At 42.9% G+C, this 23,787-nt stretch overlaps 1 protein-coding gene across 2 annotated transcripts in view; it reads right to left on the bottom strand.

The window, feature by feature from the left end:
- EIF2S3 (eukaryotic translation initiation factor 2 subunit gamma) overlaps positions 1–23,467 on the bottom strand; it is a 131,819-nt gene extending 108,352 nt beyond the window's left edge. The window contains exons 1-2 of one of the 2 annotated variants that reach the window (XM_029603076.1): positions 23,314–23,467; positions 4,866–4,929 (exon numbers count right to left, since the gene is read on the bottom strand). In XM_029603076.1, the coding sequence (XP_029458936.1) occupies positions 4,866–4,929; positions 23,314–23,382 (133 nt within the window). In that variant the 5' untranslated portion in view covers positions 23,383–23,467. The remainder of the gene's footprint in view (positions 1–4,865; positions 4,930–23,313) is intronic. The other variant, XM_029603075.1, reaches the window with a different exon arrangement.
- Between the last annotated feature and the right edge of the window lie 320 nt (positions 23,468–23,787).

The following is a 23,787-nucleotide window of genomic DNA, read 5'->3' as shown; positions in this document are numbered from 1 at the left end:
GTATTTGTGACCTGGACTGTCTACTATCAAACAAGATGGTGGATTTTATGGACCTTAGTCTGACTCAGCATGGCATTTATAATGTTCTTCATGAAGTTGCCAAAAGGAGAGAACTTCTGAAGCTGACATTTCTTTTCCTGCAGAGGACAGGAAGGGTTGGAGGGGCATTGACCCCTCCTATTCTTACTCCACCCCAATAATTATCCAATCCAAACCTTGTGCGTGAGTGTGAGGGAATGTGGACCTGGATCTCCCCCGGTTACCAGTCAATGCCCTAGTGAGGACTCTGCTGCCTATAAGGCCAACTGGAACATCTGTAAATTGGGAGAATGTGCTTCGGCACTCAACTGACATGGCAGCACTAGAACATCAGTATGCATCGACACAGACATTGATGTCCAAGCACCAATACTCTGCTTCAGTGCCTCCTGGAAGTTTTGGTTAGTCCTTCCTCAAAACTGCTGATGCTAGCAGACTGGGAGAAAGGAGGCCACGCCTTCCTTGGCACCAGAGATAAATTGATCACTTGGGCCCTAGGAGACTGATACGACTCTCAGGAATGTGTGAGAGGATTAGATCTCCTTCACACAGGAATGTGTGGAAGGTTTCAGAAAAACCCCTCTTCTGGCACCAAACATCAACCAGACGTTGATGTCTCAATCTCTTTTTGTGTCTGGCTATAGAGGGGAGAGAAATCAATGCTAACCTGATGTTGATGCCCAGGGCAGATCCTGGATGAATTCTAGGATCTTGCCAGGAATGATGTCTTCTGAGGGTCATAGCCTCACCGAGGGAGCAGCCTGAGATGTCACGGTCAGTCCCCCAGGCAAAGTACACATACCAATTATGGGGCAGGACAGACTGAACTGGGCTGTGCAGGGCAGCACGTATCTAAGCCACAGGCCTGAGGCATCAAATGAAAAATAAGCAAGCCAAATAAACTGATGTGATTGTTGTCAGCCATGGGCTGCCTCAGAAACAAGAAGCCTAACATCAGGAAATTCAAATCCAGGCAGCTGATAGAAGGTGGTCTTCTGCTTATGCTAGCCACCTTAACTTCGGGTTGAGCCCTCAGGTGCTGAGGGATCATCCTGGTCCGACATGATCTCTTCCCAGTGATGGACAAAGCTCAAGACTGGGGGATCTGACGTCAGGAGTACGGACAACTGACCTTCGCTCCCTCGCCACCAGTCAAAAGCCCGTGGCCAGGGCTTACTAGGGTGCCAGCTGGGGCCTAGGCGCTCGTTGCTGAAGAGGATGGTCCCTGCAGCTGGTGTGAGGCGTGAGGACAGCAGCATACTGGGCATGCTCAGTGTGATGGTCAAAGTTTCTAGACCCTTTGACAAAAGTTTTCCGTGCCGGGCTCCAACGGATGATGTCACCACATGAGAGGACTACCATCCTGCTTGTCCTAGGAGAAAGAAGTCTTCTGGATACAGGAACAATGCCAGAGTACAAAGAATAGAAGGCAGGACCAAGCTCTGGCAACTGACTGATGAAACTGCCTCGGTATAAAAACAAGTCTATATAAGAAACAAAGTGGCCACCACAGGGAAGCAAGGAGCACAAGGCTGGGAGGACTGGATAGTCCATGCTCACGATGCTAATTGCGGACTGGAGGAAAATTTGGCAATGGATCCTTATAACTACTCTGTGACAGTGGGGGGAAACACTGATGTTGCCCTGAAGCACCAAAATCAGCATACTATGCAGCTGACAATTTGTGAACCACCAAGCACATCGGACTGAGCGAGCTACAAAGTTCTGAAATAAATAAATAAGAGAGCTTATATTTGTACAAAAAATAACTTACTTAGACAACAAAAAAACAACCCAGAGGGCCCTGTGAAACAGCTCCTGCAGCTTCAGAAACTTTCACTGTAGCAGCTATGAGACAGAGAGATGAATAGTCACTTGCAGGCGCTACAGAAAAAATGCAAGGGAGTAGCCAGGGCTCCATATGCCTAGTGAGGCTTTAATATCAAAGTGCCCTGTCAGGCTCCATCTGATGCATCCATATATAAGGACAGTCATCCTTCTCATCCTCGAAGAAATGCTTTAAACACTAATATTTCCTTAGGAATTAAAATAAATAAAATAAATAAGAGGAGCATTCTACTTTTAAGTGCCAATTATCTAGAAAAAGTATTTCCTGGATGCTAATTAAATATCTGTTTTACAAACCTATTTTGTAAACATAAATCTTATTCAAGCAAGTTAACTTCCATTAGTTTACTTCCTACAATTATTTCCAGTTGTTCCCCACTGATTATGTTTCATTTCACTTTTGTTTCCCACCTTTTTATTAATTTTTAGTATTGATTTGTACATTGCTTAGATTAATAATGGAAAAGTGTATTGGTTACTTTTATTTGTTTGAATTTCTTTTATATATTTTTGCGATTTAGTTTGTATTTTATGTTCTTTATATTGTATTGCTGCAATAAGCTGCCATGCAATTGTGGTTAACATAAAATAGATTGAAAATGAAAAATTTCTAGTAAAGAAAGTACAACTTAAAGCAGCTAACAATTCAAACATACTATATATCATAAATAAGCAAAACTAAAATATAATATGCAAATATCAATACCATAATATAAAATGCATCAATAAAAAAACAACAAAAAGTTGAAATATAGAAACTGGTGAATTTGCAAACTGCAAACCATGTAAAAATGAACTTCAGGTTTGTGTGTGGCTTCTTTACTGTATAAAGTTCAGCATGTGATATGTCTGTATCAGATGAAATCAGATATACAGCTGAAACCAATAAAGAATGGCTTGCATCTTTTGATGATGCCAGCAACTGAAAAGGCAAGAAGTCAGTGACCCAAAGTTGCTCAAGTCAAACAAGCAGCATTACTTTAGATTATCAAATTAATTTTAATAATTGTGCCAGCAGTTAGCAAAACACAATACCATTAAATAAAACTAGCACCACATAAACAGAGGCTACTGTTCTAAGCTGAGAAGTTTTTGTTTGTTTGTTTGTTTTTACAAAAGGGGACTTGGCATGAAAAATAACACAAAACACCCAGAAATGCACAAAAACGCTAAATTGGCATTTTAGCTAATTTTCATGACAAGCCTCATTTTGCAAAAATAAATAAATAAAACGCAAGATTTGGCTTCACAACAGTAAACTTTGGCACAGAGTGTTTCATGTGAAAGTTTATTTAAATCCCATGATAATAAGGTGCTGCAATGTAAAGTCATACAAAGCAACTTATTATGTAATTTGTGAAAACGGGTGAATGACAAAGGCCTCGCAGGACTGTTTTCACAAAAAAAAAAAAAAAGGTTAACGATAGCTCAACAAGGATTAGTTACTATGCAGCTAGACTGGGCGAGCCATGCTTTGCACACAGTATAAAGGGCTGTTAAAGGGGCCTCACTGCAATCTGTGTGAAGCTCTTTCCTATACCCTTAAGTGTATTCAAAAATTTCCTGGTGGTCCCATGGACCCCTCCATGTCCCTCGTGGGACAAAAAGGTGGAAAAATAATCACTGCAGGGAAGCCACCTTTACAGCCAACGAGGGGTTTGGTGAAGGATCTACTGGGACTGCCAAGAAAGTTTTGGATATAACTGGCAGGGAATTGGGGTAGGGCTTCAAACAGGCCACAAGGCCCTTTTAACAGAGCTTGCTGCTGCATGGATTGAAGGCCAGCATCATGTACAGTTCCCAGACATGTTAATGCATGAAAAATTCCACATACAAGTTTGCTACAGTTGCTAATGAGCTTCAAGTTAAGTTTAGCTATGTATGCAAATAATGTATAAATGAGTTTCTGTCCCACATTACGTATTATGGTTTAGTACATCGGCGACATAATCGAAGCTTCAAATTCACAAGCTGTAAAAAGGTGATTTATTAAATAAATTGGGCCACTCACAGCATCCAAACAGAGGCAAACCTGATAGTTCTGGAAGTTTTATACTGACATCAACAAGTCACTTTAAGCAAAGACAAAATTACCAATGGAATTCTGAAATGATTAAACAAGCATTTCACTTCAAATACAAATGGACATTGAAATCGCTAACTGAAAAATACATTTCTTTATAACAGGGTTTGACAAATCTCAGGCACTAGGTCACTACGGTGCCCTGAAATTTTGCTCTGATGCTCTTGCTCCCACTTAGCTGCTGGATTGGCTGCTCGCCTCCTGATGACATCACACAGCTCTCAGTGAGTTTGAGCCTTGTGAGGCACCATGGGAGTTCAGGCACTACATTGCTCAAACTCCATGAGAGTATGGTGCTGACAAGAAGAGAGCAGCAATTCTTGCTGCTAAGGGACTGTGGTGTCAGACAAAGGGCGAGTGAAAGGGTTAACCAGTTGGAGTCTGGGGATGCTTCTGATTTAAGCTGGCTAGTTGAGGGTGGCGGTAGTATCTGGCTGGCAAGTCACCAACTGGCAGGCTAAAACGAGAGGGTTGAGTCTACTGGAGACAAAGGGGGAGAATAACGATGAGGGTGAGGAGAGACTGTTGGGGAACAGGGTAAGTTGATATGGGGGGGGGGGGAGACAAAGACTGATGAGGACTCACATGAAATTGAAATTAAGGGCCTGATTTACTAAATTTCCATTCCTCTCCCCCAATAGACACAGAAGGGCCTTAGCCTTAGTGAAACAAATGCCCTAAAGGAACTATGGCAGAACTCAGGGTTGGGAGGGGAGGGGGGGGGGGGGAAGTCCCCCATCATTCCCCAGCCTCTCACTCATAACTTTTTGGGCTGCTTCCTAGATACAAAGACAATTTTTCTCAAAGTCTGCTTTACAGTTGCACGGTCACTGATATACAGAATTTAGAATTGACATAACACATTACAGCTGTAATCAAACATCTTATAACCTACCTATATTAATTGTAGCTTGTCTGCTGATGACTTCTTGTGAAAGAGGTGTCAATTTGGTAACATCCTGCAAAGAAATTACATTCAGTAAACTTGCAATGAATGAATACACATCACTAGAATAATAAGCCAGGACTTCATCAACACTGAATATAGGAGAATTCTCTTTTTGGTTTCGATTCCTTAGACAGAATTCCTTTACCCATAAAGTATTGTGGTATTCTTAAGCAATAAAAATGCTAAAAATATGACGTCAGTAGTAAGAAGAGAACCAGGAATTCCAAGTGAGAAAAGGATGTCAAGGAGTAGATATGATAAATGTTGACCTAGTTGCTGCTTTCAATGACGATAAGAATCAAATAAAGGCTCCTACTCTTGGCCACAAGGACATCACTATAAACTTTGGCAAGGGCAAACTTTGGAGCATAGGTAGTGAAATACAGACTAAAACCAATCAAAAACAACTCCGAGCAAAAGATATGAAAAAAAATCAATGCAATGGAGGTAACTGGATGCGAAGGGGAGGAGTGACATGGGATGATCATTAGTAGGGCAAGTAGAATTAAGTGAATATTCAAGAAGAATTTTCAAGCCTCAAATTGGAAGTGCCCTGGCCCTGATGGAGTGCCCAACTTGTGGCTCAAATATTTAACTGCTCTCCATCAAGATCTGGTTAACTGCAAAACCCAATCAGAATGCTAGAACTAACTCCAAATAACTAACAGGAAGAAAACGTCTCCTGCCAAAGGTAGAGCCAAATAATGTCCCCAAAAGCTAATCAACCATTAACCTGCTTACCTACAATCTATAAGCTGTTCACTGCAAATCGATACAGATAGAATATATTACCACACCAATTCTAATAAAATCTTGGCAGTAGAACAGAAACGTAACAAAAAGAGTAACATATGGAACCAAAGACCAACTGTTGCTGAATAAAGCATCAGCTAAATGCATAGTCAAAATTTTAGTTTAGCATTGGATTGATTATAAGAAAGCCTTTGATTGTATCCCACACTCTTGGATAATAAATTGCCTTGAAATATACAAAGTGGATCCTAAACTGACAGAGTACATCAAGTTGACAATAAAAATGTGGCACAGTATACTCCATCTGAATTATGAGGATGGACAATATGTCATCGCCAATATTAAGGTCCAATAAGGAATATTTCATGGAGATTCCCTGTCACCACTTTTGTTATATCTGACATTAAACCCAAATGATCTCATTAACACCTTGGATTATGGAATTAGTCTTAATCTTAGAGCGACTAATTTCCTCCCAAAGATATCTCACCTACAGTTTATCACCTAAGACCTTCCTATTCTCACTGACAGACTTCCTATTCTCACTGACAGGAAGATCGATGCGAGACAACTGTCTTGCTGATAGATGTATCAGTACCCAGTGACTATTCTGCAGATGGTATGAAAAAGCAAAGATCCTTAAAAAGCAAGAAAATCTGGCAAAAAGATACAGAAAATGTCCCAATCATATTGGGTGACACTGGTCTGATTAAGATGAATTTTCAAGTGCATCTCGATATGTTGCCTGTTATAAGAATATAAGAACACAAGAAACTGCAATGCTGGGTCAGACCAAGGGTCCATCAAGCCCAGCATTCTGTTTCCAAAAGAGGCCAAAACCAGGCCACAAGAACCTGGCAATTACCCAAACACTAAGAAGATCCCATGCCACTGTTGCAATTAATAGCAGTGGCTATAAGTAAACTTGATTAATAGCAGTTAATGAACTTCTCCAAACCTTTTTTGAACCCAGCTGCACTAACCACATCCTCTGGCAACAAATTCCAGAGCTTTTTTGTGCGTTGAGTGAAAAAGAATTTTCTCCAATTAGTCTTAAAAGTGCTACTTGCTAACTTCATGGAATGCCCCCTAGTCCTTCTACTATTCGAAAGTGTAAATAACCGATTCACATCTAATTACACACTATGAACTCCAGGAGGTGGCTCTCTGTTACAATACATGTACTAAGAAGGTCACTAGCAATAAATTTGAGAGATTGAGATCATCCTCAACATGCCATGGCATAATGAATGGTATTCATTTTTATCAAGGTATGTGCAAAACATACTTCAATATTAGTAAACACATTTATTTATGTTATTTATTTAAAGGCTTTTTTATACCGATATTAGTGGTTACATTATATCAGTTTACATCAAACTGAAGGTAGAAAATACATAGAACAGGGAAGGGGGCTGCAGTAAACAAAAATAGAGTAAAAGAAGAGCGGGTGTTCTAACAGGAGAGAAAATAACATGTTAACTTAGTAACGTAACAATTAATAACTTAGAAGCATATTGATGTAGCAATAAATTTAGGGCGCAGGGGACCTAATCTGGGTATGCCTGTTTGAAGAGCCAGGTCTTTAGCTTTTTTTTTTAATTTGATGGTGCAAGGCTCGAGGCGGAGATCCGTGGGTAGTGAGTTCCGGCTGATATTCAGTCCAAATATGTGGCAGGGTCACCATATGAAGATACTCAGCAAGACTTAGTGACAGATACTCCATTTGATTATTCTCTCACCCCTGAACCACCTCATTTGACTGTTTTTCAGCTTCTACTCAAGACAGTTTCTCCAAATAAGTTTGATAAGAAGCAAAAAGAAAAAAGTCATACTGGCCACATGTCATCCAGGATTAAAAGTGCTTAGTCTAAGCACTAGAGCTAATGAAGAGGGTAGCAATAGTGCTGAATCTTCAGGTGAAGATAAAATCTCTGGTGCAGCTATATGGACCCACTGCAGTAGTCAAACAAATAACAGAAGCTAATCAAAAAATTAAGAGGATTATTAGGTGGACCCCTGAAGATAAAAAAGAGATGAGGTACGGCTATTTTTATCCAGAAACACCATATTTAAAATCTCTGGGCTACACAAAGACAGCCTGCCAAAACATGGAAGAAAAAGCAATAATATCAACTGATAAAAATGTAAAGTCTATATTGGAACAGATCATAGAACATAAATACTTAAATAATGACATCTTAAAACAGCTGAAGGATATTGCTAAAAGAGAAAGAGCTTAAAAAGAAAGAAATGCAGAAAGGAACCCCAGGGGAGAGTAGTCTGAGCACCACCACAATAAAGGTACCAGAAAAGTCAAAGACCACCAGCTTAAAGATGAAAGATAAGAGTGGACTGCAAGAGGGGAGCAGGGCAAGACAGGTCAAGAAGCAGAATGAAGACAGAAATCAGGAGATTGAAGAATTGGCAGTTGATTTCCTGGTTTACGTGGAGAGGGATAGATATGATGGGAAAGATTACCAAAAGTAAATCTGAGCGGGAAAGATTACTGAAGGTAAATTTGAAACCAACCATGCCTGAAGATTGTAGGGTGGCCAATGTAACCCCGATCTATAAAAAGGGCTCCAAGCGTGATCCATGAAACTACACCGAAGAGCGACTTCAGTGCCAGGAAAATATGTAGGAACTATTCTAAAGAACAAAATCACAGAAATATAGAAAGAAATGGTTTAATGGGACATAGCCAGCATAGATTTACACAAAGGAAATCTTGCCTCACCAATCTGCTACATTTTTTGAAGGGGTTAACATATGGATAAAGGTGAGCCGGTAGATGTGGTATATTTGCATATTTATTTATTTATTTATTTAGAGTTTTTATATACCGGCAATCATGAAAACATATCTTGCTGGTTTACATAAAACGGGAGTGCATTATATACATAAAAACTAGAACTGTGGTGACCGAAGGTACAGTTACATTTAACAGGGGTAGCCGAACTTGGAGAAGGAAGAAGAGAGGAAAGAATAGAAATGGTTAAACAATATACAAATTAAATGTTATATACAAATGGCATGGTGTTTTCAGAATGTATTTGACAAAGTGCCCCATGAGAGACTCCTGAGAAATTTAAAGTCACGGGATAGGAGACAGTGTTCTATTATTTATTTATTTGTTTTTCTATACCAATGTTCAACTAGTGTTATCACACCGGTTTACATAGTAACAAAGGAATCCGTTAGCGTAAATTTCTTCTTTACAATAAAAGTTTGTGACATGAGTAGCTATGGAACATGAGTAATTTTGTAGCAAGGGTAGCTTTGGCGTTATCTATTATAGCAGAAGAAGTGAAGTCATTATAACATGAATCCTAAAACCTGTAATATAGGACATTTTGTATCACGATGAGCTTAGAAATAACCTATTATAGGAGAGAAAGTGATTATGGATTGAAAACTGGTTAAAAGAAAGGAAGCAGAGAGTAGGGCTAAATGGTCAGTTTTCTTAGTGGAGAAGGGTAAACAGTGGATTGTCTCAAGGATATATTCTGGGATTGATGCTTTTTAATATATTTATAAATGATTTGGAAAAGGGAACAAATGAAGTTATCAAATGTGCAGATGACACAAAATTATTTTGAGTTCTTAAATCACAAGCAGATAGTGAAAAATTGCAAAAGGATCTTGCGAGACTGGAAGACTGGGCATTTAAATGGCAAATGAAATTTAATATGGACAAGAGCAAAGTGAAAGTACCCCACTCTGTAGTTACACAATGTTAGGTTCCATATTAGTAGTTACTGTCCAGGAAAAGGACCTAGGCGTCACAGTGGACAATACTTTGAAATCCTCATTTCAGTGTAGCAGCAGTCAAAAAAGCAAACAATGTTAGGAATTATTAGGAAAGGAAGGGAGAATAAAATGGCAAATGTCATAATGCTCCTATATAGCTCCATGGTGAGGCTGGACATAGTACTGTGTGCAGTTCTGGTGGCCACATTTCAAGAAAGATATAGTTGCATTGGAAAAGGTACAGAGAAGTGTGACCAAAATTATAAGAGGGATGAAACGGTTCCCCTACGATGAAAGGCTAAAGAAGTTGAGTCTCTTCAGCTTGGAGAAGAGTCATCTAAGTGGAGTTATGATGGAGGTCTATAAAATTATAAATGGAATAAAATGGTTATTTACTCTTTCAAAAAAATATAAAAAGACTAGGGGGCATTCCATGAAGTAAGCAGACAAATCAGACAATTCTTTTTCACTCAAAACACAATTCAACTCTGGAATTCATTTTTCGAGGATGTGGTTAAGGCAGTAAGCGTAGCTGGATTTAAAAAGATTTTGATAAATTCCCAAAGAAGTTAATTAAATAAAAGTGGCTTTTAGTCATTGTTTCCCAACCTTCTCCTGGATGCACACCTAGCCAGTTGGGCTTTCAGGATTTCCAGAATGAATACGCATGAGATAGATTTGCCTATCCTGGGACTCAAAAGTATGCAAATCTAAGTGATGCATACATGAAATCTCAGGTTCAGCTTTAACACCTCTTTCTCCTTCGCCGAATACATCCAATCCACAGTTAAAATGGGTCATTCTTTTCTCTATAAATTAAAAAGATAGAGAGGCACTACCACCACTTGAATGAAAACTAAGAGAGAAAGAAAATTAGGGAACTAAAAAAGAAATAGCCAAACAAAAGAGGATTTTGAATAAAGTACATATAAATCTTGCTGCCACTCCTTGTGACCTTGGGCAAGCCACTTCCCCCTATATTGCTGCCATAGTATTTTGCGCATACTTTTTTAAGATTTTGCATGCATTTTTCCTGCACCAGCCTTACACAGGTATGCAATGTGTTTAGTTCAGGAAAAATGCATGCATAAGCCCGCTTTAAAACATGCCCCTAGTTTAGCACCAGTGCATGCAAATAAGGCAATTAACTATTATTGGGCTATGCAGGGAGTTGTGCATCGGTTAGTGTGGGTTTTTTAGCTTCTGGGTCAGGGCAGGAGTTAAGTTAAAGCATGTGTCTGGAGACTAGTTTACTGTGGGGTCGGCTGTAGAAATCTCTGCTGCATTCTAGTGACTACAGGCATCTGCTGGAACAGCAGAGACGGAACATGAGGGGGTTAGACGTTGCTCTACCCATGTTCAGTCCATTTTATAAAATGGGAAGGATTTTGCCCTGAGAATCACTAGCAGGTCACCACATTAATGAAAGAGTGTGGGGTGGAGTTGAGTGGGTTCATAGTGATCGGGGGGTGTCATTAACTCGCTGGCTGGAAGGCTTTCTGGAATAGCCATGTTTTTAGGATCTTCTTGAAGGTCTGGGTTGAAGGTTCTAGTGGGTAGTTTATTCCATACAGGTCGATTCAGTAAAGTCCGCGGGAAAGCTTCCACTCGCCTGTGCGCGCGATACAGTTTTTAAATTAGGTCCGGCGGTAGAAACGGGCAAAAGGAGGCGGCTGTCAGCAGGTTTGACAGCAGACACTCAATTTTGCCGGCTTCTGTTCTCGAGCCTGCTGACAGCTTCGGGCTCGGAAACCGGACGCCGGCAAAATTGAGCATCCGGTTTTCGACCCGACAGCCGCCTTCAAATTTTTTTTTTTTTACACTTTTTTATCCTTCGGGACCTCAGACTTAATATCGCCATGATATTAAGTCGGAGGGTGCACAGAAAAGCAGTTTTTACTGCTTTTCTGTGCACTTTCCCGGTGCCCGAAGAAATTAGCGCCTACCTTTGGGTAGGCGCTCATTTCTGAAAGCAAAATGTGCGGCTTGGCTGCACATTTTACTTACTGAATCGCGCGGGCATACCTATTAGGTTCGGCGGGTTGGACGCGCGTTTTCCACCCCTTACTGAATAAGGGGTGAGGGAAAAATTGCGTCCAATGACAGGTTGTACTGTATCGGCCTGATAGTGAGGGGCCTGCTGTTGAGATGGCGCATTCTCTTATTGTGGTAAGGTGAGCCAGTTTTGTAGAAAGAATTGTTAGCAGTCCAGTGTTTCTGGATCGGATGTCTCTTTGAGAGTTGTGTGGGTGGAGGGTGTCCTTTAGCCAGTCAATCTTTTCATTGTTGATGATCTTATTGTATTCTGTGGGTTATGGGGAGCCAGTGGAGGTCTTTAAGAATGGGTGTGATGTAGGCGGAGCGTTTGCTGTTTGTGAGAGATCTGACTGCTGCATTTTGCAGTAGTTGCAGAGGTTTGAGGGTGGACGCTGGGAGCCCGAGAAGAAGGGAGTTGCAATAGTCTAGCTTGGAGAATAAGAGGGCCTGGAGCACTGTCCGGTAGTCATGATTGAAAAGAAGAGGTTTGAGTTTTTTTTCTTGAGGACCTGTAGTTTGAAATAGCCTTCTTTTATTGCACCGATGGGTTTTTTTAGGTTTAGTTCGGAGTCTAATGTGACGCCTAGGTCTTTTACTGCGGATACAAATTGACTGTTTAGTTGTATGATAGAGGGGTCTTGAATGTTCTTTGTGGAGGATTTGTTTGCTATGTAAGAAAGGCAGTCTCTGAATTTATTCTCAGATGAGAAACCTTTAAGGCCTTCCTTAGGGGTAAAATAATATGCAAACATTTCACAAAAAGAACATAAAAGAAAGGCTGATAACCATGGTTAAAGGCTCAGTTGTGAGCCACTACAGGACAGATTTACAGAGGATAAAGAAAAATAAATAAATTCAAATTGATTAAAGAATAAAAACGTGGGGAAGAGATTGTAGCGAGTGGGTATTGAATTACTCTCACTTGGTACTTCCCACCAAATAAATTAAAGTCAACCAGGCACTTAAGGTCCTCGTTGTTTTTGGTATATGGCACAGGTTCACTGGTAGAGGATTGTTTGGCGTTATTGTTTTTCTAGTTAGCACTATAAGGCTGGTCTACCTCACAAGTTCATAGCCTGGGTTGCAGCTATGTACTAAAGGCCTTATATATGTCTTAATTAATAATCCTTCAAGTCTGGGTTATTTTTCTAGATCTCTTATTGGTGTCTGGTGCCCTGGCAGGATATAAAACCATATATACTACTTTATATTATTTCCAGACTTGGACACTGCGTATTGGAGAGGTTGTAGAGAGCAAGGCACATACCTATATATCTGGTGACATTGTCAAGGAACCAGGCAGTTCTGGTCTGAGGTTACTCAGGAGATTTTGGACATTATTGACCTTCCAATATGCATTCAGCCACTATTTGAGTTTTTAGGAAGATGGGAGGGGGGGGGGGGGGATATTCCTCTAAACACAGAATCCTAGCCAGCCAGCTTTCTTGATGGCTAGCCATTTTCTGGAAATTCATCTCTGGATTAGATTACTGGCATAGTCAGGTACAGGAAATGGCAGAAAATATTATGGACCAGTATAAACTGTGCTTTTTTTTTTTTTTTTTTTTAAACCTTTGTATAATGGATTTCATGTTTTTATGCTTTATCTAAATTTTTTGCAAACAACTTTCATGCGCTTTTCTTAAATGATGGATACTGGGTGATTCTATGCCTTTTTTTTTTTTTTACTTCTGTATGCCTGAAAAGTTAATGAAGAGTTAAAAAAAAACAAACCCAACCATGAAGTACTTATCAGAAGGATGAAGATTTTGAAATGAATTTCATGATCTCTAAACTTATCTGATTATTGAAAATCAGTTATGGAGGTCTCAAACATGCACTGCATGCAAGAAAGCCTAAGAATATTTCTGAACTAGAAGAGTTCTGCAAGGAAGAATGGGAAAAAAATTACAAAAGCAAGAGTGAAAGCTGTTACTTCTGCCAAAGAAGGTGTTACAGAGTACTGACTGACAAGGTGTCCAAACTTTTGCACATGCCATACTCGCTTTATTATTTTCAACAGCCAAACATAGTAACTTTGCATTAAAAATTGCAGAGAGAGGTCATATTTGACTTTGTACCATGCAGAGATTATGTCAGCTTCTGTTCACTTAGAAATTCACTAAAACATACAATTGGACAGGGGTGAATAAACATTTGCATACAACTGTAGAGAGCAATATGTTTTAACTTTTGAGACAAAAGGAAGGATAAAATATTCTCCCTATGAGTGTTCCCTTCACCTTGTGGGCTTTTTCTGGAATCACATGGGATCTGTTATTAATAGTTACAGTGGACCATCTACTGCTTTCAAATATCTTCAGTGTGTCAAATGAGAGAGACTCCATGGCTCCCAGCACACTCATACCCACGCACACCACCATTCTCCCCACCAAAAAAAGACAGGAAAAATAAATGATGCAGATTCTCAATTCACCTCCACACCCTTGCCCCAATCACAAATTCACCTACACAGCCAAAATCCCCACAACTCCCCTTACACATATACAAACCTACTAAAGCGCACACACCCATTCCCCAATACACATCAATACCCCTCAGAAACCTCCTTCAGACACAAACTTCCACATAAGTACATGCAATATGTATTTACTTACTATTGCTATTTAACACTTAACATGTGCAGCAATGTACAAAAAAATACATAAGAGACCGTCCCTTTTCTTTTTATAGAGCTTACAATTTAATCAAGAAACATACAGGGCAAAAGAGACTTTGGGAATTCCATTTATTAAGAAAATGGTTAAAAATTAATGAGACTGCAAGTGGGACAATTGGGGATTAAGATTTAAAAGCAGCTCAAAAAGATGGGTTTTTAGACAGAATTTAAATAAGGCAAGAGAGGGAGCATAACACACTGGCTCAGGAAGCATATGGTGCAGCCAGGAGGAAATCACAGTCAAGAACGGATGGCAGAAGAGGGCATAGATAGGAGTGACTTGCATGATGATTGGAGTACACAGAGTGTAGAGAGAAGAAAGGAGAGGTAGTGAGGAATTGCAGTGTGAAAGGTTCTTGTAGGAGAGTAGGAGGAGCTTAAACTGTATGCAAGAATGGATAGGGAGCCAATGTAGTGACTTCAGAAGAGGAGATATAAGGGTGCAGCGACTTTAGCAAATGATAAGTTGCACAGCTGAATTTTGGATGTATTGTGGTGAATTGATGGCTCACTGGGAAACCTGTGAGGAGCAAGTTACAATAATCTAAGCAGGAGGTGACCCTGTTACTGACCTAGAATTGTGGATAGGTAAGCAAAATAAATAAAGACAATGGATAGGGGTTCTGGTAGTCTGCTCAAAGAAAGAGACTGATTTGGGTGATGTTATAAAGAAAGAAACAGCACATTTTAGCAGTGTTTTGGATATGCACAGAAACAGAGAGAGAAGAGTTGAAGATGATGCCTAGGTTATGGGCTGAGAGGACTGGGAGGATTACAGGGTTATCCAGAGAAACGAGGAAGAAGGGAAGTGATGTTGAGGGGAAAGATAAGGAGCTCTGTCTTGGCCATGTTGAGTTCAAGGTGGTGGTGGGACATCCAGAAAGCAATGTCAGGCAAGCAGGCTGAGATTTGGGACTGGAATTCCTAATGAAATTTCTGGTGAAGAGAGGTAAATGTGGGACTCATCAGCATAAAGATGGTATTGAAAGCCATGAGAGGAAATTAAAGCACCAATGGAATAAAGGCCGAATTTTAAAACAGCCATGCGCATAAAAATCAGGACTTACACGTGTGGCTGGGCACCGCACACACTTTCAAAAGGGCCCGGCTACGCGCATAAGTCCCGAGCCCTGAAAAAGGGGCAGGAGGAGGCCGGCCGGGACAGTGGCCATTAGCTGCTGTCCTGGGGAAGCACGCGCTGGTTCCACCTTGACGATTAATTTAGGCCACTGTTGTCGCATTGTCAGAGAGCACTCTTACTGAAGTCCCCTTTACCAAGGGAAAGAGGGCCTGCAGAGCTAGCCGAATTGCTCTGGTCTCCAACCGATTGATCGACCAAGAGGACTCCGTTCTTGACCATTAACCTTGCACCGCTGTTCCCTGACAAACCACTCCCCAACCGGAGAGACTCGCATCTGTGGTCACCACTGTCCAAGAGGGTAACTCCAAGTCCACTCCCCGACACAGGTCGTCCGGGAGGAGCCACCACACAAGACTGGAACACGCCGAGTCCGTAAGGGGTAGAAGAAGGTGAAACTGTTCTGAGAGCGGATTCTATCGGGAGAGTAATGCGGACTGTAGCGGCCTCATATGTGCAAAGGCCCATGGGACTAGGTCGAGAGTGGAAGCCATTGAACCAAGAACCTGTAAATAATGCCAGATTCTGGGACGAGGAATGGATCGCAAGGCTTCCACCTGAGACTGCACCTTGGTAATTCGCTCCTCGGTAAGGAAAACCTTGCCCAAGATGGTATTGAACCAAGCACCCAAGAACTCCAAGGACTGGGAGGGAACCAGATGACTTGTCTGGATTGACAACCCAGCCCAGCGAGCTCAACAGCTGTAGGACCTGCTGTACTGCCTTCCGGCAAAGGTCCTCCGATTTCACTCGAATCAGCCAATCATCCAAATAAGGATGTACCAGAACGCCCTCTCTCCGGAGAGCTGCTGCCACTACCACCATTATTTTGGTGAATACCCTGGGCGCCGTAGTCAGCCTGAAGGGTAGAGCACAAAATTGGAAGTGATGCCAGAGGATTGCAAACCGCAGATACTTTTGATGATCTGGGCGGATGGCTATGTGCAGATACGCCTCGGTCAGGTCTAGGGACGCCAAGAACTCTCCTCTGTGAACGGATGCTATCACAGACCAAAGAGTTTCCATGCAAAATCGAGGCACCCTGAGAACCAGATTGACTCTCTAAGTCGAGGATGGGACGAAAAGTACCTTCCTTTTTTGGGTACCACGAAGTAAATGGAGTAGCGACCCTACCTCAGCTCTCCTGCGGAGACTGGAACTATGGCATCCAAGTCCTGCAGTTGTCTTAGGGTGTTACAAACAAAAATGTCTGGCTGTGCACAAGAGCATGGGGAAACCAGAAATCATTCCCGGAGTGGCCGAGCAAAATCTAAAGCGTAGCCTTGTTCTATTATATTGAGGACCCACTGGTCCGAGGTCAAAGTGGTCCACTCCTCTAGGAAAAGGGACAACCTGTCCCCTATCTTTGATGTGGAGGAGTGAACCGGCATCATTTCATTGGGCAGACTTGAGACCCCCATGTGCCTGTGGGGCGTCTCTACCAGGATGTTGGCCTCGAAAGAACTGATTCCAAGAATGTTGCTGGCTAGAACCCCGATGGGACGAAGATACGGAGGATCAAAAACGGCAATTCCCCGGAATCTCCATCGCTGGGGAAAGGATCCCCTCGTCCTGGGGTTATCCTCCAGTAACTTATGTACCTTGTTTTCTCCCAGAGACTTAATCATGTCCTCTAGCTCTTGCCCAAATAGCAACTGCCCCTTAAAGCTGGGCTTTTGAAGAAACATCCGTGGACCAGTTCCTGAGCCATAGGAGCCTGCAGGCAGAGACCACCAAAACCATAGTCCTGCCTGAAGTACGAAGCAGATCATATAGCGCATCTGCATTGTAAGCGACCGTGGCCTCCAGCCGACCGGCCTGAACCGCATCTGCGTTCCAAAGGGATGCTATCGACTGCAAGTGCAGCACCCAACAGAGGCTGGCTCTCAGCGCAAAACTGCTGCACATGGCGGCACAGACCCCCAGAGTTGACACTTCAAAAATCTTCTTTAGCTGCAATTCCAATTTGCTGTCCTGCAAATCCTTAAGGGCCATGGCTCCCGTCACCGGGATAGTGGTCTTCTTTGTCACTGCAGAGACCACTCCATCTACCTTAGGAACCTTGAGGAGGTCCAAAGCGTCTTCCGGTAGGGGATATAATTTATCCATAGCTCAGCTGACCTTCAAACCTAAGTCTGGAGTGTCCCACTCCCGAAACAGGTCAGGAACGAACATATGAAAAAGGAAAGAACGAGCTGGGCCCCTGAGACCAACTATCACCGGATCCACGGCTTCCAGCCGCACGTCCTCCTGAGGAACCTCTATGCCTAATTCTTCCAGAATAGCAGGAATAAGAGGACCCAATTCATCCTTACGGAACAACTGGACCACCTTCGGGTCATCCCCCTCAACCATCAGCGTGCCCGCCTGCTTGGAAGGCTGAGGTAACTGTCCGGATCCATGTCCGGGCCCTGAGGATCTAGGGGAGAGGCCTCCTCCCCATTAGAAGTCTCCGGAGATGAAGTATCTGTGGGACAAGATACTGATCTGAGCAGCCGTTTAGGTTTCGCTGAACCCCCCCCCCCCGGGGGCTTGGTACGCCTATGGTTCAAATTAGGTCCTTTGCCCCCTCTGAGGGCGCTGAGGCTGAATGAGCAGTCTTGGTACCATGCTTCCTGGTCGCCTTCCGAGCCTTAAAGGCCTTGTAGAGAAGTAAAATGAATTTGGAGGTGAACAAGGAGGAAGAATCTGAGTCTTCCCCCCGGGCCCTCCGCCGACGAGCTTTCACAATCAGCCGACCTAATGCCCCCCCCCCCCCGGGGGCTCCAGGCCATCGTGATAGCAGTGGTGGTGTATTTCCCTCCCCCAAAGCAGCCTGCTCCTGTGCTGTAAAAACTTTTAAAATGGCTGCCATTCCTGCATTCAGCGGGAACGGGATTGCAGGCTAACGCGGCCGATAGAGCCTCCCAGGCTCTCGGTGACTCCGGGAATTGCCGCCGCGTGAAATTGCATTCTCTGCCGTCCCCGAGGAGCCCTCCCCCCCCGGGGAGGCACTCTGAGCAAATCCCAGCTCGAGAGAGCCGAGCACGCACTGCAGGCCATCCCATGAGGCATGATGAACGGCGCCAAAAAAGGAATGCAATCGCAGGAGGGAACCGAAGCAGCAATTTGACAGGCATTCAGGGTGAGTGAACCGGGCTCCCTGATATCACCCTCAGAAAACTGCCAGGAGGGCTGGTTAGAGGATTCTCAACCCTCTGCCCCCCCCCCCGCCTCAAATACCAGGGGGGATGGTCCCACCAGGACCTGACAACCCCCTGGGAGGCTTAAAGTTTCTTAGTCCTTCTTATGCTAAGTTTTCTTCTTTTTCTTTTTAAACTAAGGTCTATTTTTTTTTTTTTTTTAAATATTCCTAGCTAATCCAGACTGAAGGGATTTGCACATCCACCATCTGCTGGAGACAGAGAAATACTGACACGCTCTAGGTGGCACCTCAGGGTATAGGGCAGAGTCCGTTCAAACCTCTGTCTCCATCTGCTGGAGGGGAGGCAAAACCCAGGAGTCTGGACTGATCCGGGTACATACAGGGAAATGGACTGATTCAAGTGAAAATCCGAGCCCAGTTTTGGCAAAAAGAAAGGAACAGTATGCAGCTGTATCACCCCTAGTCACTCGAAGGAACCGCTCCCAGCAAGACAAGGCCTGTGGCTCGGATACTCTACATACAAAAAAACAGGAGTCCAAAATTTAGACGAACAACCCTGTGCGTCAATGAGTGCCCAAAAACTGAGCACCCTCAATCCCACTCACATTGTGCGTATATATATATATATATATATATATATATATATATATATATATAAAAGCGCACCTCAAACAGACACCGCTACCAACTGGACACCCAAACAGGTGCCCAACTAAGCATCCAAAAACTGGGCGCACAGCCAGACGCACTGAAGAGGACAGCCTAATGCACAGGAAAACACACAAAAACACCTCTAGGACTACCACACGGCGCACAGTGATAAGCCTAAGAGAGGGGCCTAGCCCAAAAAGGCTGCTCAATCTGCCAGGTTCCCCACGTCCCCTAAATTCCCTTGGAGGTGGGAACGAACGTCAGATCGGCACGCCGAGCACAGAGACCGGAGGAAGGAGGAATCCCTATAAAAAAAAAAACAAAAACCTCCTTCTCAGTTCTCTAAGCAATCTCCAGTAGGGAGATGCACCTCCACCATCTGCTGGAGATGGAGAATACTGGTGGGCTGATGTCACTGCAGATATATATATATATATACACACACACACACTGTGATGTCAGCTTTGCTCCATCTCCTGGTAGATGTGCATAACCCACTTGATCTGGATCCACCTGTCTAAACGATAAGAAGTCCACTGTTGTGCTGCTGCTCATGTGCTCAAATAATGAATGCCCCCACTGCAGTACTGCCATGTTATGTAAAGTTTTTGCTTGTTGCCAGCCCTTCTCCAGCCTGCAGCAGTCCCCTCCCTTTCCCATTCCCACATTTCCTAGCACCCCCACTCTCCAGGATGCCCAGCTGTCCATTTTTAGAGCTCAGCCCAACCACCTCAGACAAGAAGGCTCCCCAACACAGCACAGGCACTTCCCCATGGTTCATTCCCTCTCTTTCTGTGAATGCAGCTTGCCTTTGCTTCTCCGTGCCTCACAACCTCCAGCACCATTACATCAACAATTAAATATCAAGGCAGGAGTGGAAAAATATTTAGAAAACTTGTGCACCAGCCAAATGTTTAGAAACCAGGGCAAAATTATTTTACCTTTAAATTTTAATTTTTTTTTTTTTATTTTTAGGGTGGGGTTTGTTTTTTTTAATTTAGTACTAAATGCCTCATTACCGACCTTGACCATCTATACATTTTTCATATGCGCATGCAAGGAAAGTTATATATGTAAGTTAAAATAAATAAGACAGCAGCATGGCTGCTGGGTTCTCCAGGCCCAGAAAACTAAAGAACAGGGACCAAGGAAGTGGCTCTATCTTGTGCCCCAATAAGGGCCCTAGAGGACTGACTGAGGGAGCAATGGGAGAGGAGAGCAAGAGGAATGAGGGAAGGAGAGTACTATACCTGGGTGAGGCAGGAATGGAGGAGACACAGATGGCCGCATGGGTTTGGATGGAGTGTGTACTTGAAGGCACGCTCACCATCAGGGTTATATAGCTCTCATAGTACTGAGCCAGTTGCACTGCTCCAGTTCAAGCACCAGCCACACAGCTTCTGCCTGCTACATGCAGCACAGCACTAGAAGAAGCCTAGCTCTCAAACACAGTTTCCACTGCCACACTCAGCTGCCCGATCCTGGTCCCTGTGGATACCTGACTGCAAACTCCATTACAGGGACTGGGCAGGCCAGACTACAGGCACCTTGGGCAGAAATCAGCAGCAGAGGGAAGCACCATCAGGAGCCAGCTGCTGCAGTTGTAAAACCAGGAAACTCTCCTGGCAAATGGACCCAGATGAAGCAGCACCATATCCCATACAAATATTAACAATGCTCCTGGAAATCTGATATACTCCATGGAGGTCATCTTTCAATTTTGTTTTGTCTATTGGGGGGGGGGGGGGGGTCGGGTCTCTTCATTTGTATGGATTTCTAATTTTTTCCTAGCACTCTTGCATTCTGTGCCCCACCAAAGCAGAGCCATCTAGTATTGGGCCCCCATTACAGTGCATATACAATAGGTTTTCTCAAGTCTGCAGCTAGATCAAGTCACATATGAAACTGAATGATTACATAAACCTATAACACTTTTAAATTGGTGTCATTTCTCCGTTAAAGTTTTTTTTCCAGTAGTCTAGAACAGCAATTCACAACATTTTATTATGTTGCAACACACCCAGTAGTGGGTTCACTTTGTTGTAGCACACCATCATCTTCCCTTTCCTCTTCTACTCAGAATCACCACATTCCCTTCCTCTCGCACCCCCTGGCATCACCACCATCTTCCCTTCCCTCCTCTGGGTGGCCTCCAGACAGCAAGAGAAATCTGGCAAGCAGTGCTTCTTACCTGACCTGAAGTCAGAATTGTGCTGGGCCAGGAGGTCTCATGATACTATAGGGTTCCCACTTCAAAAGACAACTGCAGGTAAGGGGTTCTTCCTGCTGATGCCTTCTGCTGAAGGGAAGCCATGGCACAGGAGATGGAGAGGGAGGAAGAGAAGGAGCGAGAGCAAGACTTTGCTGCTGGAAGCATCAGCTGTGACCTGCCCATCTTCCCTGTGCAGGTGGCCAAAATTGTGCGGTACACCTGAAAATCTCCCCACACCCCCAGCACACCATTTGGGTACCTCTGAGCTAGATAGTGCACACATTGTCTCTACTGCATGTATATATACATCCAGGCTTGGAAAAATATTTAGAAATAATGTGGGTGCCAACCCAAAATTTTTCAGGATAGTGATTGCCCTTACTTTTTATTTATTTTTAATCTAGTTTCCCCTTACTGTGCTTTTTTATTCTTGCTTTATCTTTTTTGGGGGGGAGGGAATGGGCTGGGAGTTGGGCTTATTTTGCTTTCCTACTATACATTTTACTCTTTGATTTCCCTTTCTTCCTGTTTCTACCCTTCCCAGCAGCTCTCCATCACCTCCAGTGTCTTTCCTCCAGTTTCTTTTTACCAGTCATGGCAGCTCCCCTCAACCTGGCACCAAATTTCCAGCCCTGCAGTTAGCTCATGCATATACATTGTGGAAATCCTGAAAACAAGAACAGTTTGTAGCTATCAAGGGCTGCATTATTTTGTAGTTGTTTCTCTCTTTTCACACTTTTATTTTAATCATTCTATTTGGCAGTACATATTAAATTGTCATGCCAATAAAATTATTGTAATTTGCTTTTGGGGGACCCTGGCTTTATATAATTGCAACTTTACTAGAAATCACCTTTTGCACTCTCTCGCCAACAAAACATTGTACACAAAAGGAGATATCACATTAAAGATTTTGCAGAATCATATTTACTTTCACATACAACTTTTAATCTGGCTGCAAAACCAAGCAAAAAACATTGTTATTAAATGATTTATATATGCAACCTAATTAATAGGCAGTTAACAATAAAACAAACAATAAGACAGGCCATACTGACATAATTACATAAAGATAAAAGTTACATAAATAAAATACTTTATAAACGCAATTAAGCTATCTCATACGAGGAACTCAAACACACACACACACACACAACCTCTGCCTAACTTGAAAGAGAAAATGCCAGAGAAATCAAATGTGTTTTTAACTGCTTTCTAAACTACATCATCTCAGATTCAAGCCTTAGTGCAAAGGGATGAAAATTCCACTATGTTGGAGCAAGCCCAGAAAATGCTTTCTTGAGAAGACAGTACTGGAGTCTATAAAATAATGAATGGTATGGATCAAGTAAACAATCAGTTGTTTACTCTTTCAAAAAGTACAAAGACCAGGGTACACAATGAAGCTACTAGGTAATACATTTAAAACTAATAAGAGAAATTTTTTTTTACTCAAGGCATAATTAAGTTCTGGAATTCGTTGCCAGCGAATGTGGTGAAAGCTATTAGTGTACCTATCTTTAAAAAAATGTTTGGACAAGCTCCTGAAGGAAAAGTCCATTAACTATTATTAAGGTAGAGCTGCAGAACTCCACTGCTTATTCTTGGGATAAGCAACTTAGTCTCTCTCTACCGCGTGGGATCTGCTAGGGACTTGTGACCTGGCTCGAGCACCGTTGGAAACAGGATACTGAGCTTGCTGGACCTTTGTCTGACCTACTATGGCAAATCATATGTCCTTAAAGTTATACCAGGCAAAGCCCTATACATACGCCTTCGGAGGCCATGCAGTCTCTACCGTCATACTGCCTTCATGCTTGCTAACGCTATCCTCCCACTACATTCAATCTCCCTGTATTACTATTCCTTATTCCCCTCCCTATATTCTCCATGTCCTCATCCTTTCATTCTCCCTCTTATCCCTTTCTATCCCATCCTTAGCCCCCCAAGACAGAGCATGACGACGCGCTACAAGCTTATTCATTCCCCATTTATTTGCTTGTCTCTGACACCACAGCTCCTCACCAAACAACCAAGATCCTGCCGAGACAAGTGCGGCTGCCCCAGAGTCACTCCTGTTTCATCGCCCGCCATCTTGACCAAAAGGAGGTTAGGAGTCTGCAGCAGACGCCTAAAGTCTCGCAGCGAGGATTTGTCGGCACTCCACTAGGTTGCAATTCTTTATACGATATAAATATTATTTTAAAATCACATCATGGAGATCTTTGTTTATAAGCATGCCTTTGTAATGTTTTGCTTGTATAATGTGAAAACAATCGTGAATAAACTGGCTCTGGCCACCTAAAAGAAAGACCCTGATGATGCAACACTTCGGGGGCGGAAAAGCCCATCCAGGATGCAGGACCCGAGCGCGAGCTTTTCTCTGCGCTGTGCGTCACTTTTGACTGGCCCTTCCCTTCCTATGGCTTTAATACTGCAGCGCTTTCCTATTGGCTATGTCCTACATAGTTTGACAGACCCGCTGGACCCTTGCCGTAT

The sequence above is a fragment of the Rhinatrema bivittatum genome, chromosome 5, assembly GCF_901001135.1.
Source record: "Rhinatrema bivittatum chromosome 5, aRhiBiv1.1, whole genome shotgun sequence".
In the NCBI taxonomy this organism is placed as follows: domain Eukaryota; kingdom Metazoa; phylum Chordata; class Amphibia; order Gymnophiona; family Rhinatrematidae; genus Rhinatrema; species Rhinatrema bivittatum.
The sequence above is the reverse complement of the archived record's forward strand: the minus strand, read 5'-3'. Positions and strand labels throughout refer to the sequence as shown.